This window comes from Osmerus eperlanus, chromosome 18 (assembly GCF_963692335.1).
Source record: "Osmerus eperlanus chromosome 18, fOsmEpe2.1, whole genome shotgun sequence".
Lineage (NCBI taxonomy): Eukaryota > Metazoa > Chordata > Actinopteri > Osmeriformes > Osmeridae > Osmerus > Osmerus eperlanus.
In genome coordinates, this window is record NC_085035.1 from 14,630,235 (window position 1) to 14,654,312 (window position 24,078).

Genomic DNA, 24,078 nt, shown 5'->3' on the forward strand with positions numbered 1-24,078 from the left:
CGGCAACTTCAGAGGTTCGAATCCAGCCAAAGTCGACAAGGTTGTCATGTCTTTGATTCTCTGTTTAGCGAGACTGTAAGCCACTGCAAAGGAAGCCAGGTACACCTCAGTCGCTAGCTACCGCTAGTCAAGCTGTATATAGTCAATGCAATCCTCACACAAACTATCAAAATTATTTTAGATTTTCGAATCCGTTTGTCCGGTACAGCCAATCGAAATCGTCAGCAGAAAGTTGTGTTGTATTTCAGCAAATCTTTGATGGATTCACGCCAAACTTGCCCACGCAAAACCCTCTTCTGAAGATGTCGAAAGTTTCTTCTGGGTCATCTGACCTGCTTGGCCCCCCATTGCTGCTTGCAGCTATATTTCTCATTGATTTACAAAGGTTAGATGTAAGGGCAATGGGTCGATAACTACCCGCAGAGGAGGGGTCCTTTCCTGGCTTAACAAACGGAAGTACAACTGCACTCCTCCAGTCCAATGGTAATTAACCCTCCAGCCACACTTTATTAAAGAGTCCTAGGACAATCTCCATAAACCCGTCTGAGAGATACATGACATAACATACCCTCTCAGCTAACGACTCTGCTTCTGTCTGGAGAGGGCTCAGGCAGATCACCAACTACAAGCCCAGAGCAAAGCAGCTGGGCTGGACTCTGTTTCTCCAGCCACCCTGAAGCACCCTGAAGTGCACCCTGAAGCACTGTATATATATATAGATCCGGCTCTTCTGATATGCAAGCCAGCTCCCATCGTTCACCTACAAGAGGCTCTTTCAGCCGACTCGTTCGCAAACAACCCATCACTATCTTCTTGCCATCGCCCTCTTAAGTTGATACTCTTCAAGGACCTTGCTCTTCTCAAGGCTGTGAAAGCCATATCGCGGTTGCGGATAGCAGTAGAGCATTAATCCGTCCTCCATGGGACAGCTTTGCGACCATCTCCCCAGGAAGTTCTAACAGGAATAGTCTCAACAGCAGCTGACACCATAACAGCTATCAAAGATTAATTATACTCCTCCACAGCGCCATCCACAGCAACAGCAGAACTGGAGGTATCACTGAGATATTGAGAAAGGTCCCAGTTAGCCCTGCCCAAACACCAACGGTCCACAACCTTACAACCCACTCTTTCTAGCAGATCAGACAGAACCGATAGCATCGGGAAACGATCACTCCCAATGGTAGACCTCCTTTCACTTCCAGCTGCCAGAGAGTCAGAAACCAGTGTTAAGTCTAGGCCCCTGATTACATCCTGACGAGTAGCATCACCATCATTTTTACATACCAAACCCCTTGCTTCCATTAAGGTTTCTTCTTTTTCTTCTTCTTTGGTTTTTAATGGGTGCATTACCAAGGCCAATCAGTCAAATTCAGATGACTCAGTTTATACATTTTTCTCTAGTTGCTACAGCATTTATGACAACTACTCAAACTAAAACTTATCTTATTAAAATGTTTTGTGTGTACTGAAACTGCATTACAATTGATTACATACTCAATTAAAAAACTAATTTCACAATAAAACATATTTATTGTTTATTAATTATATCAATAGCCTACAATAATATAGGCTATAATATACTAATATTAAAATGTATTTCCAATTGATTCATTTTCCAAATGTTCTCCTAATATAGATTATATACTACAACATTTTAGTGGATTTGGCTGATTAAATTACATGCAGAAACATCAAAAAGATATAAATAATAAGACATTCCGATAATATGATGAAGTAAGGAGTTTTATTAGAAAGCATACATTTCAGTATTGCATTTGAAAGAAATCTGTTACTTTTGAACTACACAATGTCAACTAAATGGAAGTAAATAATGGGAATGAGGATAATTGACAATTAATGTAACATCAAAAGTGGTATCTTGCGTTTCACTTGTATTATTGGTACTTGAGTCAGAAGATGCATACACATTTTTGTAATTTTCTATTTAAAAGTACAAAGCAGTCACAGAATGTGCAAAACCCAATGTCCTTCCAACTCTCGTCCCAGATCACAAGGTAATAGGTATGGGTACTGAATAAAGTCAAACCTTGAGGGTTACTTTAAAGAGTAACCAAACATCCCAATTCCAGACTTAGCCCGCACCTTCTTGTTTTCACGAAATGCTTTCTGTTGAAAAGTGTTGGGGATTTAACATTAATAGTCATTTTGCCGCTTTCTGAAACATTGGAAGTACTACAGGAATACGGCCGATTAATATTCACAACCTCTCCATATGATGAGTCAGAGTATACCTAAAGGGCATGTTTATAACCACTAGAGACATAAAAGCCATAATTTACCACCAAATAACCCCAAATAACATTTTTGCAAATATTAGTCAGAATCAGGACCAGGATCGATTAGTTTATCCATGTGAGTATTAACCATAGGAGTTTAACTTAAAAAGTAGGTTCTGGTGTAAACGTGGCATGGTGCTTTGCACTGCCGTCTCACAGCAAGAAGGTCCTGGGTTCTATCCCTGCATGGGACAATGGGACATGTTCTCCCCAGGCCCGTTGGTGCTCAGGTGAGCCAGACCTCTGTGTGAAGTTTGCATTTCCACAAAGAACCCCAATACAAAAACATGCAAAACATTAGAGATGGCTCTTCTGCTATATCCCTGACAAAGACATGGGGCATGAGCACACAGACTTGGTCCTCATGCATCGCTTGATAGGGCTGCCCACTGCTCCTAGCTACCCTTGGAGGAAGGACAGCAAGGATGGGGAAAAATGCAGAAAACACATTTCTACAGTGGACACTCCTGCATCCGTGTGTGTTCCCAGTGTTGCCACTCCCTGCATGTGTGTGTATTTGTCACTACTGTATGATGAAAAAATATTTAGTCTTTTCTATTCTTAATTCACCCGTAATAACAGATTCTGAAGCCATCAAACTACACTGTTATACCCATGAGAAGACTGCTGCTGCTCTCGGATCAGTTTAGGCTACCCCCATTATAATCATTGAACAGTTCAAAACATCTCTGACCCTAAAACAATGCTGAAGAGAGTTCTCAGTCAAGCCTTTGAAAGGTGGAGATTATTACTAAGTGGACTCTTGGCTGGCATTGACTTAGTCACATTCACAAGCCCCCGGTCTGGAGCAACCAATAGCAAAGCTGAAAACAACAAGGCAGGAAGTTGCAGGAGCCTAGCAATTCATAACAGATCTCCCATAGTGCACTTGGTTCTTATTCCCATTCTGATTGTCAGCGCTCTGAGCACATGGCTTTAAAGGTTGTTCTTTTCATCTTTAGTCCAACCATTAGACAAAATTCAAAGATTTGTTTTCTTCTAAATATCTAAAGTGCTGGCATTACATCTAAAGACATACAAACAAATAGTGCAGTTATATTCCAAGACTGCCAAGTGTTCACATGCATGTACATTACGCAGTAGTCAGTCTTCATAAATCTCACACAGTTATAACAACCTAACTGTTATGTTTATAATGCCGTGAGCTGGGTGGGTTAATGTAAACCGTCAGAAAGAGGGTCTTTACGGAATAATGAAGTATACAAAATGGATACTCATTCACAGCAGGATTGCACACTCTTAATAGCGGTTCATAGCAAAGAGCTATACATTTGAAATAAAACGGATAGTAGAGTTTTCAAGGTCAGACACTTCCATGGATTGGACTGCCGGATTTATGAAGTTGAGCATGCATTATATTACAGGTATTTCATTAAACAAAAGCTCCTTGTTATCTTGACTGATCCTATGAAGAAACACAGAATTTGGGATTTTGTGAGGGATTTGCTCAAATTGGTTGATCCTTTAGGGTCGAAAGCCACTACAACAGGGGTGTTACAACCAAATAGTGTGGAAATGGATAAACCGCCAACAAAGCAGTTACTTGTGAGAACACACCACCTAGCAGCTCACTGTACTGTGGGGACAGTGAATCGAGAACTTGGAAGGCTGACAAACCCAACACAATCCCACAATCCCATATTACATACTGGGAATTTTACTTTTATTTAGCCACCACAAACAGTGCTCATTCTCTTTAAGGTTAGCCATGACATTCTCTGAGTTTCTCTTAGTTTCTGGTGCAACATATTATCAGTTTCCAACTACACCCGATGAAACATAAATGGGAGAGAGTAAATTGTTTATGAGAGTAGTTTTCTTAAACTTTCTGTGGGTAGACCAGTTACAGAAGAAGCAATAAGGCAAGTAGAAATCAAATTTGATCCAAGCTAGTCAAAATAATTAACAAGGCAATGAACCAAGAATATTTACATAAATGAGTTCCTATGGATGAGCACAAACTCCAGTATTTTACTCCCAAGGCTAAACTTAAATTGTTCTAGTTTACATACTGTGTGTGAGCAGGTTTGATTGAGTCTTACTTGGAAGTAATCGTATGGGTATAGTCTACATTATATTTTAGTTTCACTCTACAACTCAATTGCCTTGTCAGTCACAGATTGTCTATACCATGGTCAACCAGTAGAATAGACTGATATATTAACTTAAGAGTATGTAACAACATCCAATGTGTTAATATACCACTTGTTTGTGTCTGTGAGAATCCCTAGACCTCTACAAGCGTGCCCATGCATACATAAACAGTATATAATATGTTCTCAAATTGATAAATAGTTAGTTACAATCGGAGAGGGCACACAGATGATCTGAACCGTCTTTGTCCAACTTGCTTCTCTTCACGTTTTGCCTACAGCTGCCGTAAAGGTAAAAGAAATTCCCATATCCCAGCCTTAGTCAAAGTCATTGCCATAGTCTACCATTGAAATCTCAGTATTTATCATTACCTCTTAGCATTAAACTATGCAGCAAATAGCTTTGAAAAACAACCATTAGAATACAACAACTCATAACTCTAATACCATTTAGTTGTCAATGACAGAATACAAACAGTGTTTAGAACATTTTCTCACCCTGCCGTCTCGATTAAGGCACTTATCACTTATCTTCAACCCAAATTGACTTCATTTAAAAAGTAGCCCATGCAACTCATCAATGTCATGTTTTTGTTATTGACTGTCTACAAGAAAAGGTAATTCATCAGTTACTTAAAAACTGATGTATAGGTCCTAATTTTACGTTTTCTGACAGATATTAAAATATTTCTATTGAGAAACATGTTCACTCATTCTAAAAGGTATGAGAGCAGGTTTCTTGTTTAAATATGAGTAGAATAAGATAAGGTGCACAACCTATTTTAGCCCACATATCTGGCTAGTCTAGAATTATTTGTATATTTGGCAGATTAGTGGATATAATAAATCACATTAAAGACCCATTCAAAGTTACAGCCCTTCTCAGTGCTTGAGATCACTCAAGCTTCAGTCACACATGATAAGACCACATTGTACACCACATCGTACTGTCACAAAAAAGGCATCAACATTACTCTCCAGCCCGCATTGGTGAGACAATACTGTGTTTCATCAGCTAGAAAAGTGTTTTATCTTGTCCCAAATAGGGTTCCCAACTGTACCCTACAGAGTTTTGGAAGTGTTACAATACACATTCACCCACAATATTAGACCTGCATCCCAACCCTCTCCCGGCCCAACTTTCCATAGCATATCACATTTCTCCAAGAAAGACTCCTGTAAACATTTTTCTCTTTACCTATAGTGCAATTTCAACCCTGTGCTCCTTATCATAGAAACAGGACCATCTTTAAGCTTCCCCCCAAAAAACATACACAGGACAGATAGCATACAGACATTAAAGTAACAAAACTGGCCCACCCTTTAAATTTGCGTATATACAACACATATATGCATATATATATATGCATAAAAAATTAGGGGGGGGGGGATACTGTATCTATATTGTTAGATCAAGTCAGTTGAGCATTTTAGATTTTTATGTCAGGTCTTGTAGTGCACAGTCAAATGAAAATTGGCATAAAGTCCTCTTAGACTTAAATCAGCTGAGTACATGTTGTTTGCATCATTCAACCAGACTATCCATATTTACTCAACCAACCTCCCTATCCAGCAAGCAGTTAACAGAATTTTAGAGCAAGGGTTAAAATTATTGTCTTAAACATTTCTTAGTTTATATTTCTGGGTACCCTCCGCTTTCGTTTTAACCAAAAAGATTTTAACCAGATTTGAAGCTTTGATCAGGTAGGCATTTATTCTAGAATTTTGGTAGCTATGTTTATCCACCCTCCAAAATGTCAAAAAGATTAGAGTGAGAATGGACAAATACTAGCAGAAAAGGGGCATTCTTATGTAACTTTTCAAATTCCATATAGCCATCCTCACTCCTTAACCTCATTAAGGGATAAAACAACAAGCCAGCAATACATTTGTATCAATTATTCACCCTGCATGACCCCCCAAACTCCCCAACAAAGATTGGTGATGTAGTCTTTTAGTGCCTGTTCTTCCATGGAGATGTAGTGAAACAGTGCTTTTCACTTACAACACTTGGTAGTGTACACTACTAAGCATAGTATCTTTTTAGTACTCTAATTTTCAGTGTACTGTATCTAGTATCCTCCATAGTTAGACAAAGCCAGGTAAAACTGATGGTAAATATCAGATCTTGGCAAGGACCAATCTCAGGTCAAGCCTGGGTTAAACTCTTAAACTGGTCAAACCTGTGATAGCCAGGTCATGCCTGGCTTCCCAGGGTCGCATATTTATGTATAATGATGTATCTTCTGTCAACGGGAACTGTTTCTCTTCTGGATGCACCTTCATTAGTGACACGTTGTTTTCTCTGGTACTATTCTGTATTTTAATTTTGCATGCAAGATTTGTGTTTATATGTTCTTGTTTGTGTTTCTATAATTTACGCCATTCTGAGCCTGTATTACAAGTGTGTATTATGGTTTGTTCTATTAAAAAAGTATGCAAAGTGTAGCTAGCACAATTAGCTGTCTTGTCTCAGACTCATGGATACTGGGGTTAAGACCATAAGGTGTGTGTCTGTGTGTGTGTGTGTGTGTGTGTGTGTGTGTGTGCGCAAGTGTGTGGCACAGGCTTCACATTGATGATCTAATTCAACATATCGTGAGGGTAAACCATTAACAGACAAAAAGTCCTTCATATTTTCATATTGAATATTATCCTCAAGCTATTAGATGATAGTATCCTACCTTTACTCTATCATTAAAGTATCACATGCTGTTTTTGTCTCCATATAAAAGTTATTAAATGAATTGGGTACCCTATGACACAATTTAATTTAACATTTAAAGTAAATGTGTGATATGTCTTACAGAGTGGGATAGTCTCATGCTACCATATCACTCCTTCAGGGAACTGCAAGTTCAGTTGGCCACAGAACCAGTAGGGTCTTTTCAAGGTTACAGTCGTTATTTTCAGAAGCTGGGCCGCTTTTCTAGAAAGGGGCATATCATTTTACCAATTCCTATCTATTGGCACCACTCTCCAGAAAGTTGGCATAAAGTAACTGTTACCACGGTGTACATCATAGTTACCAAGACAGGACAAGGGTATGAAATTTACACATTTAGATCCTTTCTTCTATGTCTGTCTGTTCATTTGTTGTTAAAATGTTATGTGTGTGTGCATGTTTATGTGTGTACTGTATGTGAATGTGGCATTCTACAGTTCTTAAATTTTTGCGAGCATTGCATATCGTGCGAAGAGATTCCCTTTGGAAAGTGCAGAGAAAAGGAGAGGTTAAGGAGAGAAAGAGCGAGTGAGTGAAAGTATGATACAACAAAAAAATAGATTGCATTCACTGTTCATTATTTCTTAGGCCCTCTGCAAACTCCTCCCCTTCTTGTACTGGGGATGTGTCGTGCCCAGCCTCACCTCCTGGAATCAAAGCCGCTGCCCTCAATGTCCCATCCATAGCCTCCAACCCTGCCTCGTCCTCCTCTTCCTCCTGCTCCTCCTGACCCATCATCTCAGACTCGCCCTCACCTCCAGGAACCCCAGACCCTGGGCTACCTTCACCCAACAGAAGATGAGTCCTGAGTGGGTCTTTTCTCTCCTGGAACAGCCTTTGCTCCAGAGCTAGGCCAGAGGGGGTCAGGGACTCAAAGGTGTGGGCTACTCCAGCTTGGGAGACTCCCAAGGCTAGACCCAGGCCCACCCCGGCCCCTACCCCCATCCCGGCCCGGTAGACCTCCATGCCGTCGGGAAGCATGGACTTTATCTTGGGTAGCCAGCGCTTGCGGACACGCCGCGCATTGGTACACATGTCGGCAGCAATGACGTTCATCTCACTCTCTTTAAAGTTTGGAGCAAAGTTCTGACAGTAAACTGGTGATGGGGTGGGGATTGGGGGGATGGAAAACAATAGACACAGAGACAGAGACAAGAAAGAATCAACAAAGAGAAATGGAAAATAACTGATAAGCAACATGTATTTCATTTTCTTTGAGCAAAAACATATATTTAGATATAAAATAGATATTTCAAAATCTTAGTATCTACTTTTGTAATAATTTAGTATCTAATGTCACTCAACATGAATTCTAAATCCCATTCCAGCACATCAACTACAGACTGTTGGGATATGCAAGCAGTCACACCGGCATGGATCAGCTCTGCTCTAATCAGCTCAGCAGTGTAAAAAAGGCTGTCTGTTAGCAGTGTAGACTTACGTTTGACAGCATTGAGTACCCGGCTGTCGAGAGGTTTCCTACTCGGGTCGCTGGTTGAGGATCGAATGCCTGTTCCACAACTGTTTGCCAATGTGTTCCTACAAATACACAAGAAAGCCACCAGAGGGCAGCATGAGGAACTGGTTTAGAATTAAATAGCACAGAATGGAGCACAGAAGCACTATGTAAAACACGCCCACAGAATAGTTGTGATAGTTGTCATTGAAGTGCTTCAAGTTGGAATTACTGCCCCCAGAAAAAAATACATATTTCATGATGAGGGCTTGTATTGAACTATGAGATAAAGCAAAACCTTTTGGTAGTGGACACTCAGGACAGTCATACTGTTAGTCTCAAACAGCCTTGAAATCCTGCTCAGTCAATTTTCTTTTTTCTTCTGGGTATCCTCTCTTACTGTACCTGTCGAAGAAGGTGGCAAGCAGGCGACGCAGCAGGACTTTGTGCTTAATACCAGCACACAGGTGACAGTTCATCAACTGGCCCCGTGTCATGAACACAGATGTTCCTGTGATGGAAAGAGAGAGAGAAAATTACAAAACACCTCAATATAAGAAATCTCATCATAGCCTCACTCACCTCATCACAGCTACAGTATACTCTATTTAATAAAATTATACTTTACAAACTTGCTTACTTTTTTGAAACCTTGTTCATTAATTTTACAATAGATATTGCTCCCTGGTTATTTGCCTTTTCACCTTGTACATGCTTTGGTTTTTTCACAGGATGGTAAAATAATTATGTGTCGGACATCCTTGCAACATCATCACATCCAATCAATTGAATTGGATTCCCACTTTTCACGTTTACCTTTTATCTCTCTAATCTCAAATGTAATTTCTTATCTTTCATTTGATTGTATTTACATATTGTAATATCTCTTTGAATCCACCAGACTTGGTTCAACCAGTTTTGTAGACATTGAGAAGCAATCTCTCTTCCATGTCTGGGAACCCCTGCTAACCTACCTCCCACCAGCTCCAGCTTCTCCCCAGGGTCTCCCTCTGTGTAAAGTTTGGGGTGGCAGCGGTACCCTATCTGGCTGATTAGGCTGGCGGGCAGTGCCACCAGGTCCCTGCGGATCAGCACACAGGAGCGGTTCTCCAGGGCCAGGGGCATGGATGCCATCTCCGGCTTGTCCTGGGCTGGGGAGGACAGCAGGCAGAATAACTTTCATGCCTGATGCAAATCACATATCTCATTTGGGTTGCATCTGAAAGTCTCTGTGGCGTATTACTCTTTTTTCATTGTTGATGGCTTACTTGGTTGCATTATACCAGATTTTATACATTTACATTTATTGATTTGGCAAATAATATTGAATATTTCCAAAGAGACTTATTAACAGTGTATATAATAAGTGCTCTAGTCTATCCAATACACACTTCCCAATGGAAGTTTCTAAATACTTGAAGAGTAAAGGCCCATTCACACCAAGAACGATAACTATATATAGCAGAATTATATCGTTGGGATCACTTTCAAAAAGATTTTTTCCAGCTGATGAACTATAGAAATTGTAGTTTATGTATGCCTGCACATTTGAAATGGGAGACAACATTATGAGAAGCTAATGGTGTGGACGCAAATATAAATAAATACAAACCCGATTCCCAAAAAGTTGGGACACTGTACAAATTGTGAATAAAAACCTAATTCAATGACGTGGAAGTTTCAAATTTCAATATTTTATTCAGAATACAACATAGATGACATATCAAATGTTAAAATGTATCATTTTAAGGGAAAATTAAGTTGATTTTACATTTCATGGCATCAACACATCTCAAAAAAGTTGGGACAAGGCCATCTTTACCACTGTGTGGCATCCCCTCTTCACAGTCTGCAAACGTCTGGGGACTGAGGAGACAAGTTGCTCAAGTTTAGGAATAGGAATGTTGTCCCATTCCCAAACATCAACTGTCTTAGGTCTTCTTTGTCGCATCTTCCTCTTTATGATGCGCCAAATGTTTTCTATGGGTGAAAGATCTGGACTGCAGGCTGGCCATTTCAGTATCCGGATCCTTCTTCTACGCAGCCATGATGTTGTAATTGATGCAGCATGTGGTCTGGCATTGTCCTGTTGGAAAATGCAAGGTCTTCCCTGAAAGAGACAACGTCTGGATGGGAGCATATGTTGTTCTAGAACTTGGATATACCTTTCAGCATTGATGGTGCCTTTCCAGATGTGTAAGCTGCCCATGCCACACGCACTCATGCAACCCCATACCATCAGAGATGCAGGCTTCTGAACTGAGCGCTGATAACAACTTGGGTTGTCCTTGTCCTCTTTAGTCCGGATGACATGGCATCCCAATTTTCCAAAACTTCACATTTTGATTCGTCTGACCACAGAACAGTTTTCCACTTTGCCACAGTCTATTTTAAATGAGCCTTGGCCCAGAGAAAACGCCTGCGCTTCTGGATCATGTTTAAATATGGCTTCTTTTTTGACCTATAGAGTTTTGACCGGCAACGGCGAATGGCACGGTGGATTGTGTTCACCGACAATGTTTTCTGGAAGTATTCCTGAGCCCATGTTGTGATTTCCATTACAGTAGCATTCCTGTATGTTATGCAGTGCCGTCTAAGGGCCCGAAGATCACGGGCATCCAGTATTGTTTTCCGGCCTTGACCCTTACGCACAGAGACTGTTCCAGATTCTCTGAATCTTTGGATTATATTATGCACTGTAGATGACGATAACTTCAAACTCTTTGCAATTTTTCTCTGAGAAACTCCTTTCTGATATTGCTCTACTATTTTTCGCCGCAGCATTGGGGGAATTGGTGATCCTCTGCCCATCTTGACTTCTGAGAGACACTGCCACTCTGAGAGGCTCTTTTTATACCCAATCATGTCGCCAATTGACCTAATAAGTTGCAAATTGGTCCTCCAGCTGTTCCTTATACGTACATTTAACTTTTCCGGCCTCTTATTGCTACCTGTCCCAACGTTTTTGGAATGTGTAGCTCTCATCTAGCAAATAGTGTCTTACTGAGTGTATTTCGTGACTGCCATCTTGACTGTAAGTACAGAGTTTGTTTCATTCATTTGTGTTTAACTAAAACTTTGTCTCAAGGACAGAGGGTAAGGGTATAGCAGCTAAATTAATTGGTCAATAGGTAGCTAGCTAGAGACCGAATTGTTTACATAATTAGGGCCATCGTCAGCTGCGCCTTAGCATATTTAAGGCGACTAGCACTGCAGTGGCAGCCTCGTCTGGTAGCCTTGGCGTACGAAGACTTGGTCGGACGTCTACCTGCGGGAGTCCACCGAGGATGGCCGACGAGGCCGGATCACCTCTTCTGATAAGTATATATATTTGTATTCTAATCCATCTAGAACATATTCATAGCTAGCATGTGTTTCTTCAGCATTCCCGTTCATTACAACACTCACAGACGTAGACGTAGATACTTCACAAAGTATATACGTTCCACTTCTAATCTTAGCCACCTATCCAGATCTTCTCCACCTGCCCTCTCTCTTTCTATAGGCAGACTTCATCCCGGCGTTTGTATCCAATGCTTCTTTGCACGCCCTTGCGCTGACAGAGACATGGATCCGCCCAGAGAACACTGCAACTCCAGCTGCTCTCTCCGTCAACCACTCGTTCTCTCACTCACCCCGCTCAACCGGGCGAGGTGGCGGGACAGGTTTGCTTCTTTCCCCTCATATTAAATACACATCCACCCCACTCTCTGTTACTGCCAAATCATTTGAACACCATTATGTGATGCTAACTGATCCTATCAAAGCATTTTTAGTTGTCCTCTATCCCCCATCAGGGCCGCTAGTCGACTTTGTGGAGGAGCTGGACATGCTCCTCAGCGTCCTCCCGGATGATGGAACACCGCTGATACTCCTTGGGGACTTCAACATCCACCTCGAAGGAACGCAGGCCGTCGACTTCAAGTCTCTTCTGACTTCCTTCGACCTGACGCTGCTGAACACACCGGCGACCCACAAGGCAGGAAAACAGCTCGACCTCATCCTGACACGTAACTGTATCACTGACTTAACCCCTGTAACCCCACTACATATTTGTGATCACTCCTTTATCCAATTCTCTGTCTCTCTCCCTCCAACTCCTCCTAACTCCCCTCCCCTCGTAACTTTCCGCCGCAACCTCCGCTCCCTATCCCCCTCCCATTTCTCCTCCATTGTAACATCATCCTCCCTCCCATTGACGAGTTCATGTCCCATCCCACTGACACTGCCACCAACACCCTGTTATCCACTTTAACTGCATCACTGGACACACTCTGTCCCCTGTCAACCAGGCCTGCACGATCTTCTCCCTCCTGCCCGTGGCTCACGGATGTTGTTCTTGTCCGTCCTTCGGGCAGCTGAGAGGAGATGGTGCAAGTCCAAAGACGGTCTGGACCTTGATAAGTATCTCTCCCTCCTTAAAGCCTTCTCTGCCCGCATAACTGATGCTAAAACCCACTACTTCCTGAACAAAATCAACTCTGCCTCAAACCCTCACAAACTTTTCTCTAACTTTCCACCTTTCTTAACCTGCCTCCCCCACCCCCCCCCCCCTCCACCCTGACAGCAGACGACTTCTCCTCCTTCTTTGAGATAAAAGTTGCTGACATTAGCAGTCTAGTCAAGTTTAGTTTAGTCTACTCAAAAAACCCTCCCTTAACCCAGCCGTCCTCCAGAACTACAGACCGGTATCACTACTACCCTTCTTTTCTAAAACAATTGAACGCGCTGTACCTAACCAACTGTCAAACTTTCTCAGAAAAACCTGCTTGACCCCAACCAATCGGGCTTCAAGACTGGCCACTCCACAGAAACTGCCCTTCTGTCAGTCACCACTGCCCTCCAGTCTGCCAGAGCGGCTTCGAGGTCATCCGTCATCATTCTGCTGGACCTTTCTGCAGCGTTCACAGCCCACATTGCTGCGGTCTCCCGGTCGTGTAGATTCACCCTCTACAACATCCGGAAGATCAGGAGATACCCGTCTGAGCATTCCACCCAGCTGCTAGTCCAAGCACTTGTCCTCTCAAAGTTGGACTACTGCAACTCGCTGCTCGCCGGTCTCCCAGCATGCGTAACCCGCCCTCTCCAGAGGATTCAGAACGCAGCAGCCCGTCTGGTCTTCAATCTACCCAGACGCTCCCATGTTACCCCGCTAATCATCTCCCTCCACTGACTTCCCATCACGGCCCGTATCAGATTCAAGACTCTGGTAATGACCTTCCGAGCAGTGAACGGGACTGCACCCGACTACATCAAGTCTCTCCTCCAGCCTTACACCCCCCCCCCCTCCCCCCACCTACGGTCTTCTTCTGGCAACCGTCTGGTGGTCCCACCGCTCAAGAGCGCCCGGTCCCAACACAAGCTCTTCTCCTGTCTGGCCCCCATTGGTGGAATCAACTCCCCACCTCCATCAGGGACACTGACTGTCTCCCCACCTTCAAGAAAAGGCTCAAGACGCACTTGTTCCGGGAGTACAATGGCACTTAGGAATGCTTGGCTGGACCTGATGTCCTCCAGGATCACAATGACTCTTATTGACTCTTATTTGAGAAACAGATCAGTGGTGTAGTACAAAAAAGCGTCAAATAACCAAGGTAAAACCTATTTTATCAAGACCTGACTTGGAGAAATTAATCCATGCTTTTATTACGACTCGTCTTGATTATTTCAATTCCTTGTACATAGGGATCAGTCAGACTTCCCTTGCCCGTCTGCAGCTTGTGCAGAACTCTGCTGCACGCCTGCTAACCCAGACCCGCAGGCGTGAGCACATCACTCCAATCCTGGCGTCCCTACACTGGCTCCCTGTGTACTATAGAATACATTTTAAACTTTTGTTATTTGTTTTTAAATGCCTGAACAACCTTGCTCCACCATATTTAACTGATCTGCTTCATCCCTACGGCCCATCTCGATCCCTAAGATCAGCCGACCAGCTGTTGCTGACAGTTCCTAAAACAAGGCTGAAACTCAGAGGTGACAGAGCATTTGCCGCTGCTGCACCCAAGCTTTGGAATAAGCTGCCGTTTAATATCAGACAGGCCTCCTCGCTCCCTGTTTTTAAATCTCTTTTAAAAACGCACTTTTACTCCCTTGCTTTTAACTTACCTTAAATGTTCCGGCATTCCCTAGAAATCACTTGCAGTGAGCTTGTTTGTTTGTGTTTTCTATATCTATTTATTTTATGTATTTTTATGTATCAATGTAATGCACTTTGGCTTCCCCTGTGGTATGTATCTATATTCTATTGTGAATAAAATATACGTTTATGAGATTTGTAAATTATTGCATTCCTTTTTTATTCACAATTTGTAGTGTCCCAACTTTTTTGGAATCGGGTTTGTATATTGTTATCCCTATACTACTCGTTATCGTCCTTGGTGTGAACGGGCCTTTAGGAATTATTAAAGTATTGCAACAAACAGTTGCACAGGAAGTCTTACAGAGAGGTATCAGATGAGCAGAAGTGCTGCATCAGCATTTAGGGACTGCATCAGGGACTGAGAGTTACTATCCTTATAACACAGATATGTATGTGTAACGGGTGTGAACCTGTGAAACTCACTCCTCAGGTATGTAACAGGCCACCCACGTCAACGAATAGCTAGCTTTTCTTTGGCGTAGTTGGTAGTGGTCGCGCTTGGCAAGTCAGAGGTCGTGCGTTCGAGCCCAGCGAGTGGCAAACGACACCTTGTTGTGACGGAGCGTGGCTACGTCTGTTACATACCGTCACATATGCAAGCCTTAAGTAAATTATTTGGTAATATTTAAAAACATTAAATTAATATCAATAAGCATTCTGTTATTTTTTTATGTTTGATGACAAACATGCTAAAATCAGAACAAACATTTAAGATTATAAAAACGATGATAAAAACGATTTATGTGTTAAATTATGGTTTGGAGATGCTTCAAAAGACAAAACATTCAAATGACAACCACAACCCTAACCTATCACAAATCAGTGGGGTATTCCATCAATGTCGACGAAAGCCGCGCTTACGCCTGGGACACATTAGCTGCAAAGCGCCTGGAAGCGCAGACCTTTTCTGTTCGGCGCCCATGTTATCAAATTGGACCGGCCACACAGGCTGCGAGGCGCTGCGAAGCAACGCGATCGGCTCGTGCTCTGCAGCGATCGTTTCGGCAGCTGTTTGAGTTTTTCCAAGTTGGGATGCTGTTGCAACGGCTGTTGGAGCAACAAGTTGCCTAAATATAGCCTATGCCATGTTTATTTCAGCTTTACATGTGAAAAAGTAAAGCTCAGAAAAGGTGAAGCCTTTTCTCTTCTGCTGGAGTGTATGCCAGCTTGTCTATCTCACTCTTGAACACTCTGAAACAACTGACTAATATGTTGGCTTGACAGTCAACGCAATCATCATTCAGGGTTTTTAATTTTCAAATGTTTACATTTTGAGAAATGATCAGGCAGTTTTTATCGGGGTAAATACACGGTTGGCCGTTTGTTAACAGCTTAGTGAAGTTGGGTGTTAAGTGATAGGCTATAGCGTACAACTAACGTAATACAATTTTAATAACATGTTATATATAATATGGTGTATTTTATCATTCTGCAGACAAATTTGCAAGCGGCTCGCAAAAAAATGCGACCAGCTCCTGAAACGATTGCTCCGTGGCGCTCGTTCCGCGGCGCTCCGCCTGTGTGGCAGGTCCAAATTGATAACATGGGCTCCGAAAGGAAAAAGGCTGCGCTTCTAAGTGCTTTGCAGCTAATCGCGGTGCTTCGCATCCAGTGTCTAATTTATATTTAATTATAATAAGTTAATTATATTTCGATGTTGGCTATGTATGAATTCAAAACACTGCAGAAGGTCATGGTTTGGACTTGATGTAGGCTAATAACGTTTTTGTCTTCACATTTTGAACAAAATGACTAAAACTGAAATAAGTATTTTTGCACAGACTTCCATTGCAGATCAGAAGGTAACTCAAAGTGTGACACATTTTGCTTGGCAGAACATTCATTTAAAATAGCATAGCATGAGAATATATCATTTGATCTACCGTATTTCTTTGATTAAACACTGCAGCGTTTATTACACAATAATCATTTTTGGTGCGGCGTTTATTCGAGGGCGGCGTTCATTCGAGGGCGGCATTTAATAAGTAAGAGAGATTTAGTGAATTGTAGCTGCAGTGCGGCCATAGACAAACAAAGAATAGACATGGAGGTCAAACACAAAGCCTAGTGTAAATTGAAGCCAAGCGTGTCCACATGTGTAGAAATCTGAAGCAGCATGCCGACACTCTAGCTTTCAAACAGAAAGCTGTGCAGAAAGCACTCACCAGCAGCAACAGATCTGTAGCACGCAAACTTTGGGTTGATGAAAGGCGAAATCGCGAGTGGTTAAGTCAGCTACCTTGCTATATTGTACATGTAATTGTCGCAATTACATTATAATAATGTATAGTCTAATTTGTTTTCAACCAATGTCATAAATTTGAATTATATAATTGCATTCAGTATTATTAAGTGACTATTTGGTAAGAGTACAGTGCCTTTATTTTGAAGGCCTTTTGGAACGCTCGTCAGCAGTGATGGGAAGTTCGGATCATTTTACGGACTCGGTTCTTTGAATCTCGTTCATTAAAAGGAACAAATCTTTTTTCGAGTCATTTTTTCATTTCAATGGGGGGGGGGGGGGGGTGGCATCATGACAGTTTGTAAGATTTGAAATTATTCATGATCATACTAGAATTTAATTATCACGCCACACAATTACACTGTACTGAACTGTAAGTAAAGTTAAACAAAAGTTGCACAAATTACCATAACAACAAAACCTGTAATCAAATCAAAGATTGATGTAACCTGTAATCAAAGAACGAATATCATTCACGTCTTACTGCTAACCCTAGCAATCACGCGAAAGTGAATTACGAAAACAAATCCTTTCTGTTTTATTTTCGGAGCGTGTGTATTCAGATCACGTGAAAAATGATCCAAAGACTTGGATCCGAAGACACAGTCGTGGTTTCTTAGGTTTCGGTTTCCTCTACCAGGTAGGGTTGCCACCTTCAATACTGAAAAATAAGGGACGCCTGACACAGTCGGGGCCACACCCCTCGGGGCCACAATGACCACAGGCCCGATGATGTGCCAGTGGTGGTAAATCACAATTGTCTTTGGGTTAAAGATTCGTTCCTCTGCCTACCGTGAGTCCGGGTTAAAGATTTGTTCATCTGCCGACCGTGAATCCGGGTACGAGTCTTTGGATCGTTTTTCAAGTGCAGAGGCTCAGTACTGGTAGAGGAAGTCAAAAGGATTCATTCATTTCCCGACCGTGTCTTCCTTTCCGCTCTAAACCTATGCAAGTCATGTGAAAAAGGATCCGATGACTCGTACCCAAAGACTCAGTCGGGAAATGAACTAATAATTTCTGTTTCCTCGACTGAGCCTATGCAACTGTCCCGATGTGCGGCCATGAGAAAAAGGAACGAATCACTCTTTGAGAGGACTCGTTACTCCCAAGTCCTTGTAAGAATTCGTTCAAAATGAACGAATCATTCACGAACGACACATCAGTACTCGTGAGTGAGAGTTGACAGGCACGGACAATTTAATGCTCCGATAAAAGTTTATGGATGTTATAGCGGATGTTTGCGATCTAAGGAAACCTCTATTCCCCTGTTTACAGCATGCAGTCAACGAGGTATGTTGTTTTGTGTCTGTATTTTACTTGGTGAACGTTATTTACATGATGCGCATGTCATTGTATGTTCATATTAAGCTAATGTGGTCTATTTTCTCGTTACACTGTGGGTTTAGTTTTCACGATGGATTTGGAGAAGAAGCTTCAAATAAACCTGTAGCAAGAAAGCCACTTGTGTCTGCCAGTGCTTCGAGGGAATTGTAGTACAGTTGTGATTTACTTGTGTAATAAATATGGTGTTTTAATTTAACCAATTAAATAACCATTTTCAGGTTTTTTTCATGCAGCGTTTAATCGAGGGCAGCGTTTATCACACAATGTTCACTTTTGGTGCAGCGTTTATTCGAGGGCGGCGTTTATTTGAGGGCGGCGTTTATTTGAGGGCAACATTTAATCAAAGAAATACGGTATTACACGTGCACATTTAATCCAATTCCAATTATTACTATTCGGCCTGACAGTGTATAATTTCCAATTAACATCGTGTGCCTCCACAGGTCCAGATGTGACTGGACAGACTCTGGCTGTTTGAAGGGCAGGAGTGGAAAAATGTAAATGGCTGCTACTGCATGACATGGGGCCCCACCAGTGTAACAATGGGAATGGGACTTTGGGAAAGCATGCCCTAGTGGGCACCATGTAGGGGAGACTGTATGGCACAGCATCTAATTTTCTCCTTTGGAAAGGGCAACATTTGGGACACTGTCATGTAGGGGCAGCATAAAGGGCACTTCATAACAGCACCCTTTTTCATTGGAAGGAAGGACACGGGAACAGTCAAGTTTAGACCATTGTAAGGGCACCTTATAGGGCAGTGCATCATGATAAAGGCACTCATTAAGACATGTTATCAATGTTTTTTCCTAGAGGGCACACTATTATTTATTGCATGAAGGGGCATCCTTGGCACCCAATCACCAATGTGAATGGCATACAATAGGGCACTTGGTCTAATTTTTGCCACTCTAGTGGGCATTTTTGCAATGGTTTTTCAACCCCGGGGGGCACCACAGTCACCCCCTAAGACATGGGGATGTCTATTGTACCTATAACTTGTCAACATATAGGTTACTTTAAACAATGAAAATACTTTATGCAATTGAATAAAAAAGTCTCCATGCTTTTTTGTGTTTCAAGATTACCTGGAAAACCGATGAAAATATTCAGGTGCCGCTTTAGAGCAAGGTATACCTTCTTATTTCCTATCATACAGTTGCATTTGCAAAACATTTCTGAGTCATCAACCCTGTACAAGAATGTCCCACATGCAAATAAACAAAGATGCAGACAGAACAGTGGTCAAGGCTTGGCTACAGTAAGTTTTCTTATGTGTGATTCCAGCAGACTACACAGTCCAGGCCTACCTACATAGACTGCATAGTCTAAGGGTGCTTTCACACCTGACATGTTTGGTCCGTTTCAATTGGACCATGGTTCGTTTTCTCTGAAAGTCTGGTTCGTTTGGAGAGATGAGAACACGCATTCGAACTCTGGTGCGGACCAAACAACCGAACCATGGTCCCCCTAAAAAGATGGGACTCCGGTTCTACCAGGGGTCCGGTTCCAAGTGAACCATGGTTCAGTTCGCTTTAGGTCTGAAAGTAATCGGACTTAATATTGACCTATTCCAGGAAGCAAACGAAAATGTAGTGCATTGTGGGTTGAAAAAGGAATTTACACTTGGCGGAGACAGCCGTGCCACTCATTAGCAGCTAAATTTGTTTAGGGAAAACGTGGAGGAATGATGAAGTGAAGGCTCTTCGGCAAATATGGGCTGATGATCATATTGCAGAGATACTTGTGGAGACACATAAGAGTAGTGAGGAATTAAAATTATTTAGTGATATACTGAAATAAAGGGTCATTGTTGCACGGTGGACCAATGTTGGTTCAAAGTAAAAAAAAACGTAGACAGTTAAAGTGCGTGATGTTCTATGGAAAAGTGGTAGCTCGTCGAAAAAATAATTCCCATGGTTTGATAACCTGGATATAATCCTGAGTAAAAGACCAACGAGCAACCCAAAAAACTTGGTCGTGCAACACCAAATCATAACAATTAAAGATAGTATTGCAATCGCAATATGCTGCTGTTGCTCCATTGTTGTTCGTGACAAGGAAGTGCTTTTCCCTCACACATTTTCTGTCCAATAGATTAACAACCTGTACGACAGCATGTCATTGTTTTTTTACAAACGTCATTGTTTTTTTTACACACGTTGGTTCGCTTAAAACAGGACCGTGTGAACACTAACCGGACCTAATGAAAAATGCAACAAAGTAGCAACTCATCCACTGATTCGGACCAAGCAAACGGACTGATAGGTGTGAAAGCACCCTAATACAGCGGTTCCCAAACTTTTTAGGCCACGCACCCCCTTCTACATCCCGACCGGGTTCACGCACCCCCACTCCCCCACACCTTAAAAAAAAAAAGCAACACAGCCTATATATAGCCGCATTACAATCGGACCAATGAGAGAACAGTTTGCTAGCCCGTGGAGTTTGTTTACAAAATGTAGTCCGCTGTTAAATGTTGCAGTGTAAACACAAACCGAACAAAGAGGCAACTGCATTTTTCGCTCCTTTCATTTTGTAAATGAAAAGAAATGGTAATTGTTAATAGAAAACATGTCGTTTTGTTCAGCTCTCAAGTCTTCTCACGACACAATGTGTTGTGTCAGTGTTTTGGTGTTTCAACCAATTACTTGCTAACTTCAAGTTACAATGATCAATAGAAAACGGACAACACGGCTTAGCTAAAATGGCTTTAATTTACAGTAAAGTAATAACACAAGTGATTCAAACTATAGTTTCTAGTCTTTATCATAACTTTCAATAAAATGTTTTCGCTGCTTCTGAATTTCCTCATGGCTGTTGATGTCTATCAATATTGCTCATTTTGAAGATGATGTCAGAGGGCAATACGGATCCGTATTACACCGGCGAGGAGGGCAATACGCGGCGGGCATGACTACCTATTAGCCAATCATTAGCCAATCAGAACGCTCGTACTGTCGTTGCCATATAATAATTGTTGGAATGCTGCTTCAGCATTCCAAGTATTGTTCTTTGAATCTTTATTCAACTTCTTCTATTTCTTCCGTGGCACCTTTCAGCGCCTTCAAATCTTCAGCTATTAAAACCGTTCAGCTATCAAAAAATTCAGCAGTTTCAGGCCATGGGTGCTATGACTTTTCAGCTTTGTACCTCTTATGCTTGAATTAATATAAATCAATATTCATAATATTTTTAACATGGGTTTCCAATGGAGTTTTCTTTCAAATCCTCTCAAACTTCTTTAAACTTTTTCAACTTCCAAATCCTTCTTCTTCCTCAATCTTTCAGCTAGAGCCACCATTTAAACTTTAAAATGTTGACAAAACCCTAAACTATTTTTAAATAATTCAGCTTTTTGATATCTATTCAACTTTTTTCAATATCACTGATTATGTTTCATGACTTTTTCAAGCCGTTTCTGAGATTTACATGGGTGTGTACGTGAAACCCTAGAGTGCAGACTGAAACGCTTAGAGTGGAGGGCAGCTTCGGATGTCTTGGATTCTAGCTACATTTCTGTTATTCTCTCCCCTCAGCGCGTTAGCAATCATAGCTGCACCATCACCGTGGCAACGACAGACACGCACCACTCAGTCTCACGGTATTAGCTGATTAGTGGAGTCACAAGACAGAGTTTGATAGTATTTCAACCTGATACAATTTACAAGAGGTGACTCTGCAGGTGCTGCTAATATCTCTTTTACTACTATTGCTAATGGAACTGTTTTATTCTACTACTCCACTGAGTGCGTTTACTTGACCATGAGAAACCCGATTACTAGCAATTGTCGGTTTATGCCATACGATTACTCCGTTTACATGTGGTTACAAGTTCAAACCGAGCATCAGAATGGGGAAGAAAGGGGATTTAAGTGACTTAGTGTCTTTGAACGTGGCATGGTTGTTGGTGCCAGACAGGCTGGTCTGAGTATTTCAGAAACTGCTGATCTACTGGGATTTTCACGCACAACCATCTCTAGGGTTTACAGAGAATGGTCCGAAAAAGAGTAAATATCCAGTGAGCGGCAGTCGTGTGGACGAAAAATGCCTTGTCAGAGGTCAGAGAAGAATGGGCAGACTGCTAGAAAGGTCAATATGGACCAAAATCTCTGAGGAATGTTTCCAAAACCTTGTTGAAAGTATGAAGGCAAAAGGGGGTCCAATCCAGTACTAGCGAGGTGTACCTAATAAAGTGGCCAGTGAGTGTATTTTGTAACTGTACCAAGATGTCCAGAACAATATGTGAACAATCTTATGAACCAGCCAGAGACCAGTTCACACCTTTGACAGGTGTGAAGGAAAGAGGGGGAGTTGAGAACCCAGCTTCCCCCAATCAACTTCTGACTTCAAACAGGTCCTCCTCCTAACTCTGAACTGTATAAATCATCTTTGAGATGACAATCGATCTCAGACTCCAACAAAACCAACTATGGCATGAACGACATCAGGATTGGCGTTCCAAAGGACGTCGCCAAGCTTCCCTCTGGGATTCAACAAGATTAGTGCCTGTACAACAGTCACGCAGACTCATGATCCCTGCAGCGCAGCCACACTTTGACTTCAGATTCTTCAAATGGGCCTCGGACACAAACTGCCCTCAACCTCATTGATCAACCCTGATCAAACGTAACTATGGGTAACGCTCTATCCTCCCTGGCATTGGCATGAGCTATGTGTATGATTTGTAAGGATGGTATCATTGATTATACAATTCCTTTCTTTAAGTTAGACCATTCCAGTCTGTTCATTGAAACCAATCTCATATCAAATTCATAGTCTAACTTGTTCATATTATCGATTTACCTTACTGTAGCCAAGTGGGAAAGTGGCATATTATTTGACTGTTGTTTTTCATCTGTATACATCTGTATATAAGCCTTCGTCGAGCACAACCATTGTTCTCTCTCATATTCTGTATTATTTATTGGGTGTGATCACGCCTTCGGCGAGCACAACCTTTGTTCTCTCACATATATATTATTTATTATTTTTTCCCCCCTAAGGATCCCTCAATATTTGCGCTACATAGACAACACCTGTGTCAAAAGGTTTGTCTTGGTCACGATTGCGTTGTTTCTATTGGGATTTACGATCTGTTGCACTGTTTAGGTTTGAATTAAGTTTTTGTGGCAAAGGGAATCAGTGCAAGCCTAACGTCACAACGTCAGCACACGTTAGTAACGACTCATAAATACGACGTGCATAGATGTACTGGTCAGTGTACTTTGCGGCCAATGGATTTTCGTTTTGAAATTAGAAAACTAAAATCGGGAAACGAGCTGTTTCCCGACTACCATTTAGAAATAGGAAAACAAAAAACGGAAAACTACCCATTTTCATGCTTCCATGTGACCAGGAAGTTGCTCCCACGAGCTTGACAGTCACTCTGGTCCACATATTCAGGATGTCAGCAGAGGGTGTGCTGCCATTTGTATGGAAGCAAATCAGTGACATAATGTTTTGAATTTTTAAAGGCATTGAATACTTAATATTGAAATTTAAACAACACCGAATTCACATATGAATATATATTTCAATGGAAAAAAAAATCGGACCCAAAAATTCAAGACTCGGAAATTCAGGTTGCTCAAATTCGAGCCTCCCAAAAAATTCGAGCTTAAAAATTTCGAGCCTATCAAAAAATGTTAGCCTTATGGAACAATAGGGTCATTGTAATCAATAGGAAATCATTGTTTAAATATGATTGGTATGAAAAGGGCATTGTGTTTGTGAATGATGTTATAGATGTCTG

The 24,078-nt window shown here is 41.7% G+C and overlaps 1 protein-coding gene across 2 annotated transcripts in view; it reads right to left on the bottom strand.

Moving 5' to 3' along the window:
* Window positions 1–1,730: 1,730 nt before the first annotated feature.
* The window catches only part of LOC134038969 (nucleus accumbens-associated protein 2), a 136,543-nt gene continuing 114,195 nt past the window's right edge, over window positions 1,731–24,078 (bottom strand). For both annotated transcript variants that reach the window (XM_062484711.1, XM_062484710.1), the window contains exons 4-7: window positions 9,570–9,746; window positions 9,001–9,106; window positions 8,581–8,678; window positions 1,731–8,236 (exon numbers count right to left, since the gene is read on the bottom strand). In XM_062484711.1, coding sequence (XP_062340695.1) covers window positions 7,707–8,236; window positions 8,581–8,678; window positions 9,001–9,106; window positions 9,570–9,746 — 911 coding nt within the window. In that variant the 3' untranslated portion in view covers window positions 1,731–7,706. The remainder of the gene's footprint in view (window positions 8,237–8,580; window positions 8,679–9,000; window positions 9,107–9,569; window positions 9,747–24,078) is intronic.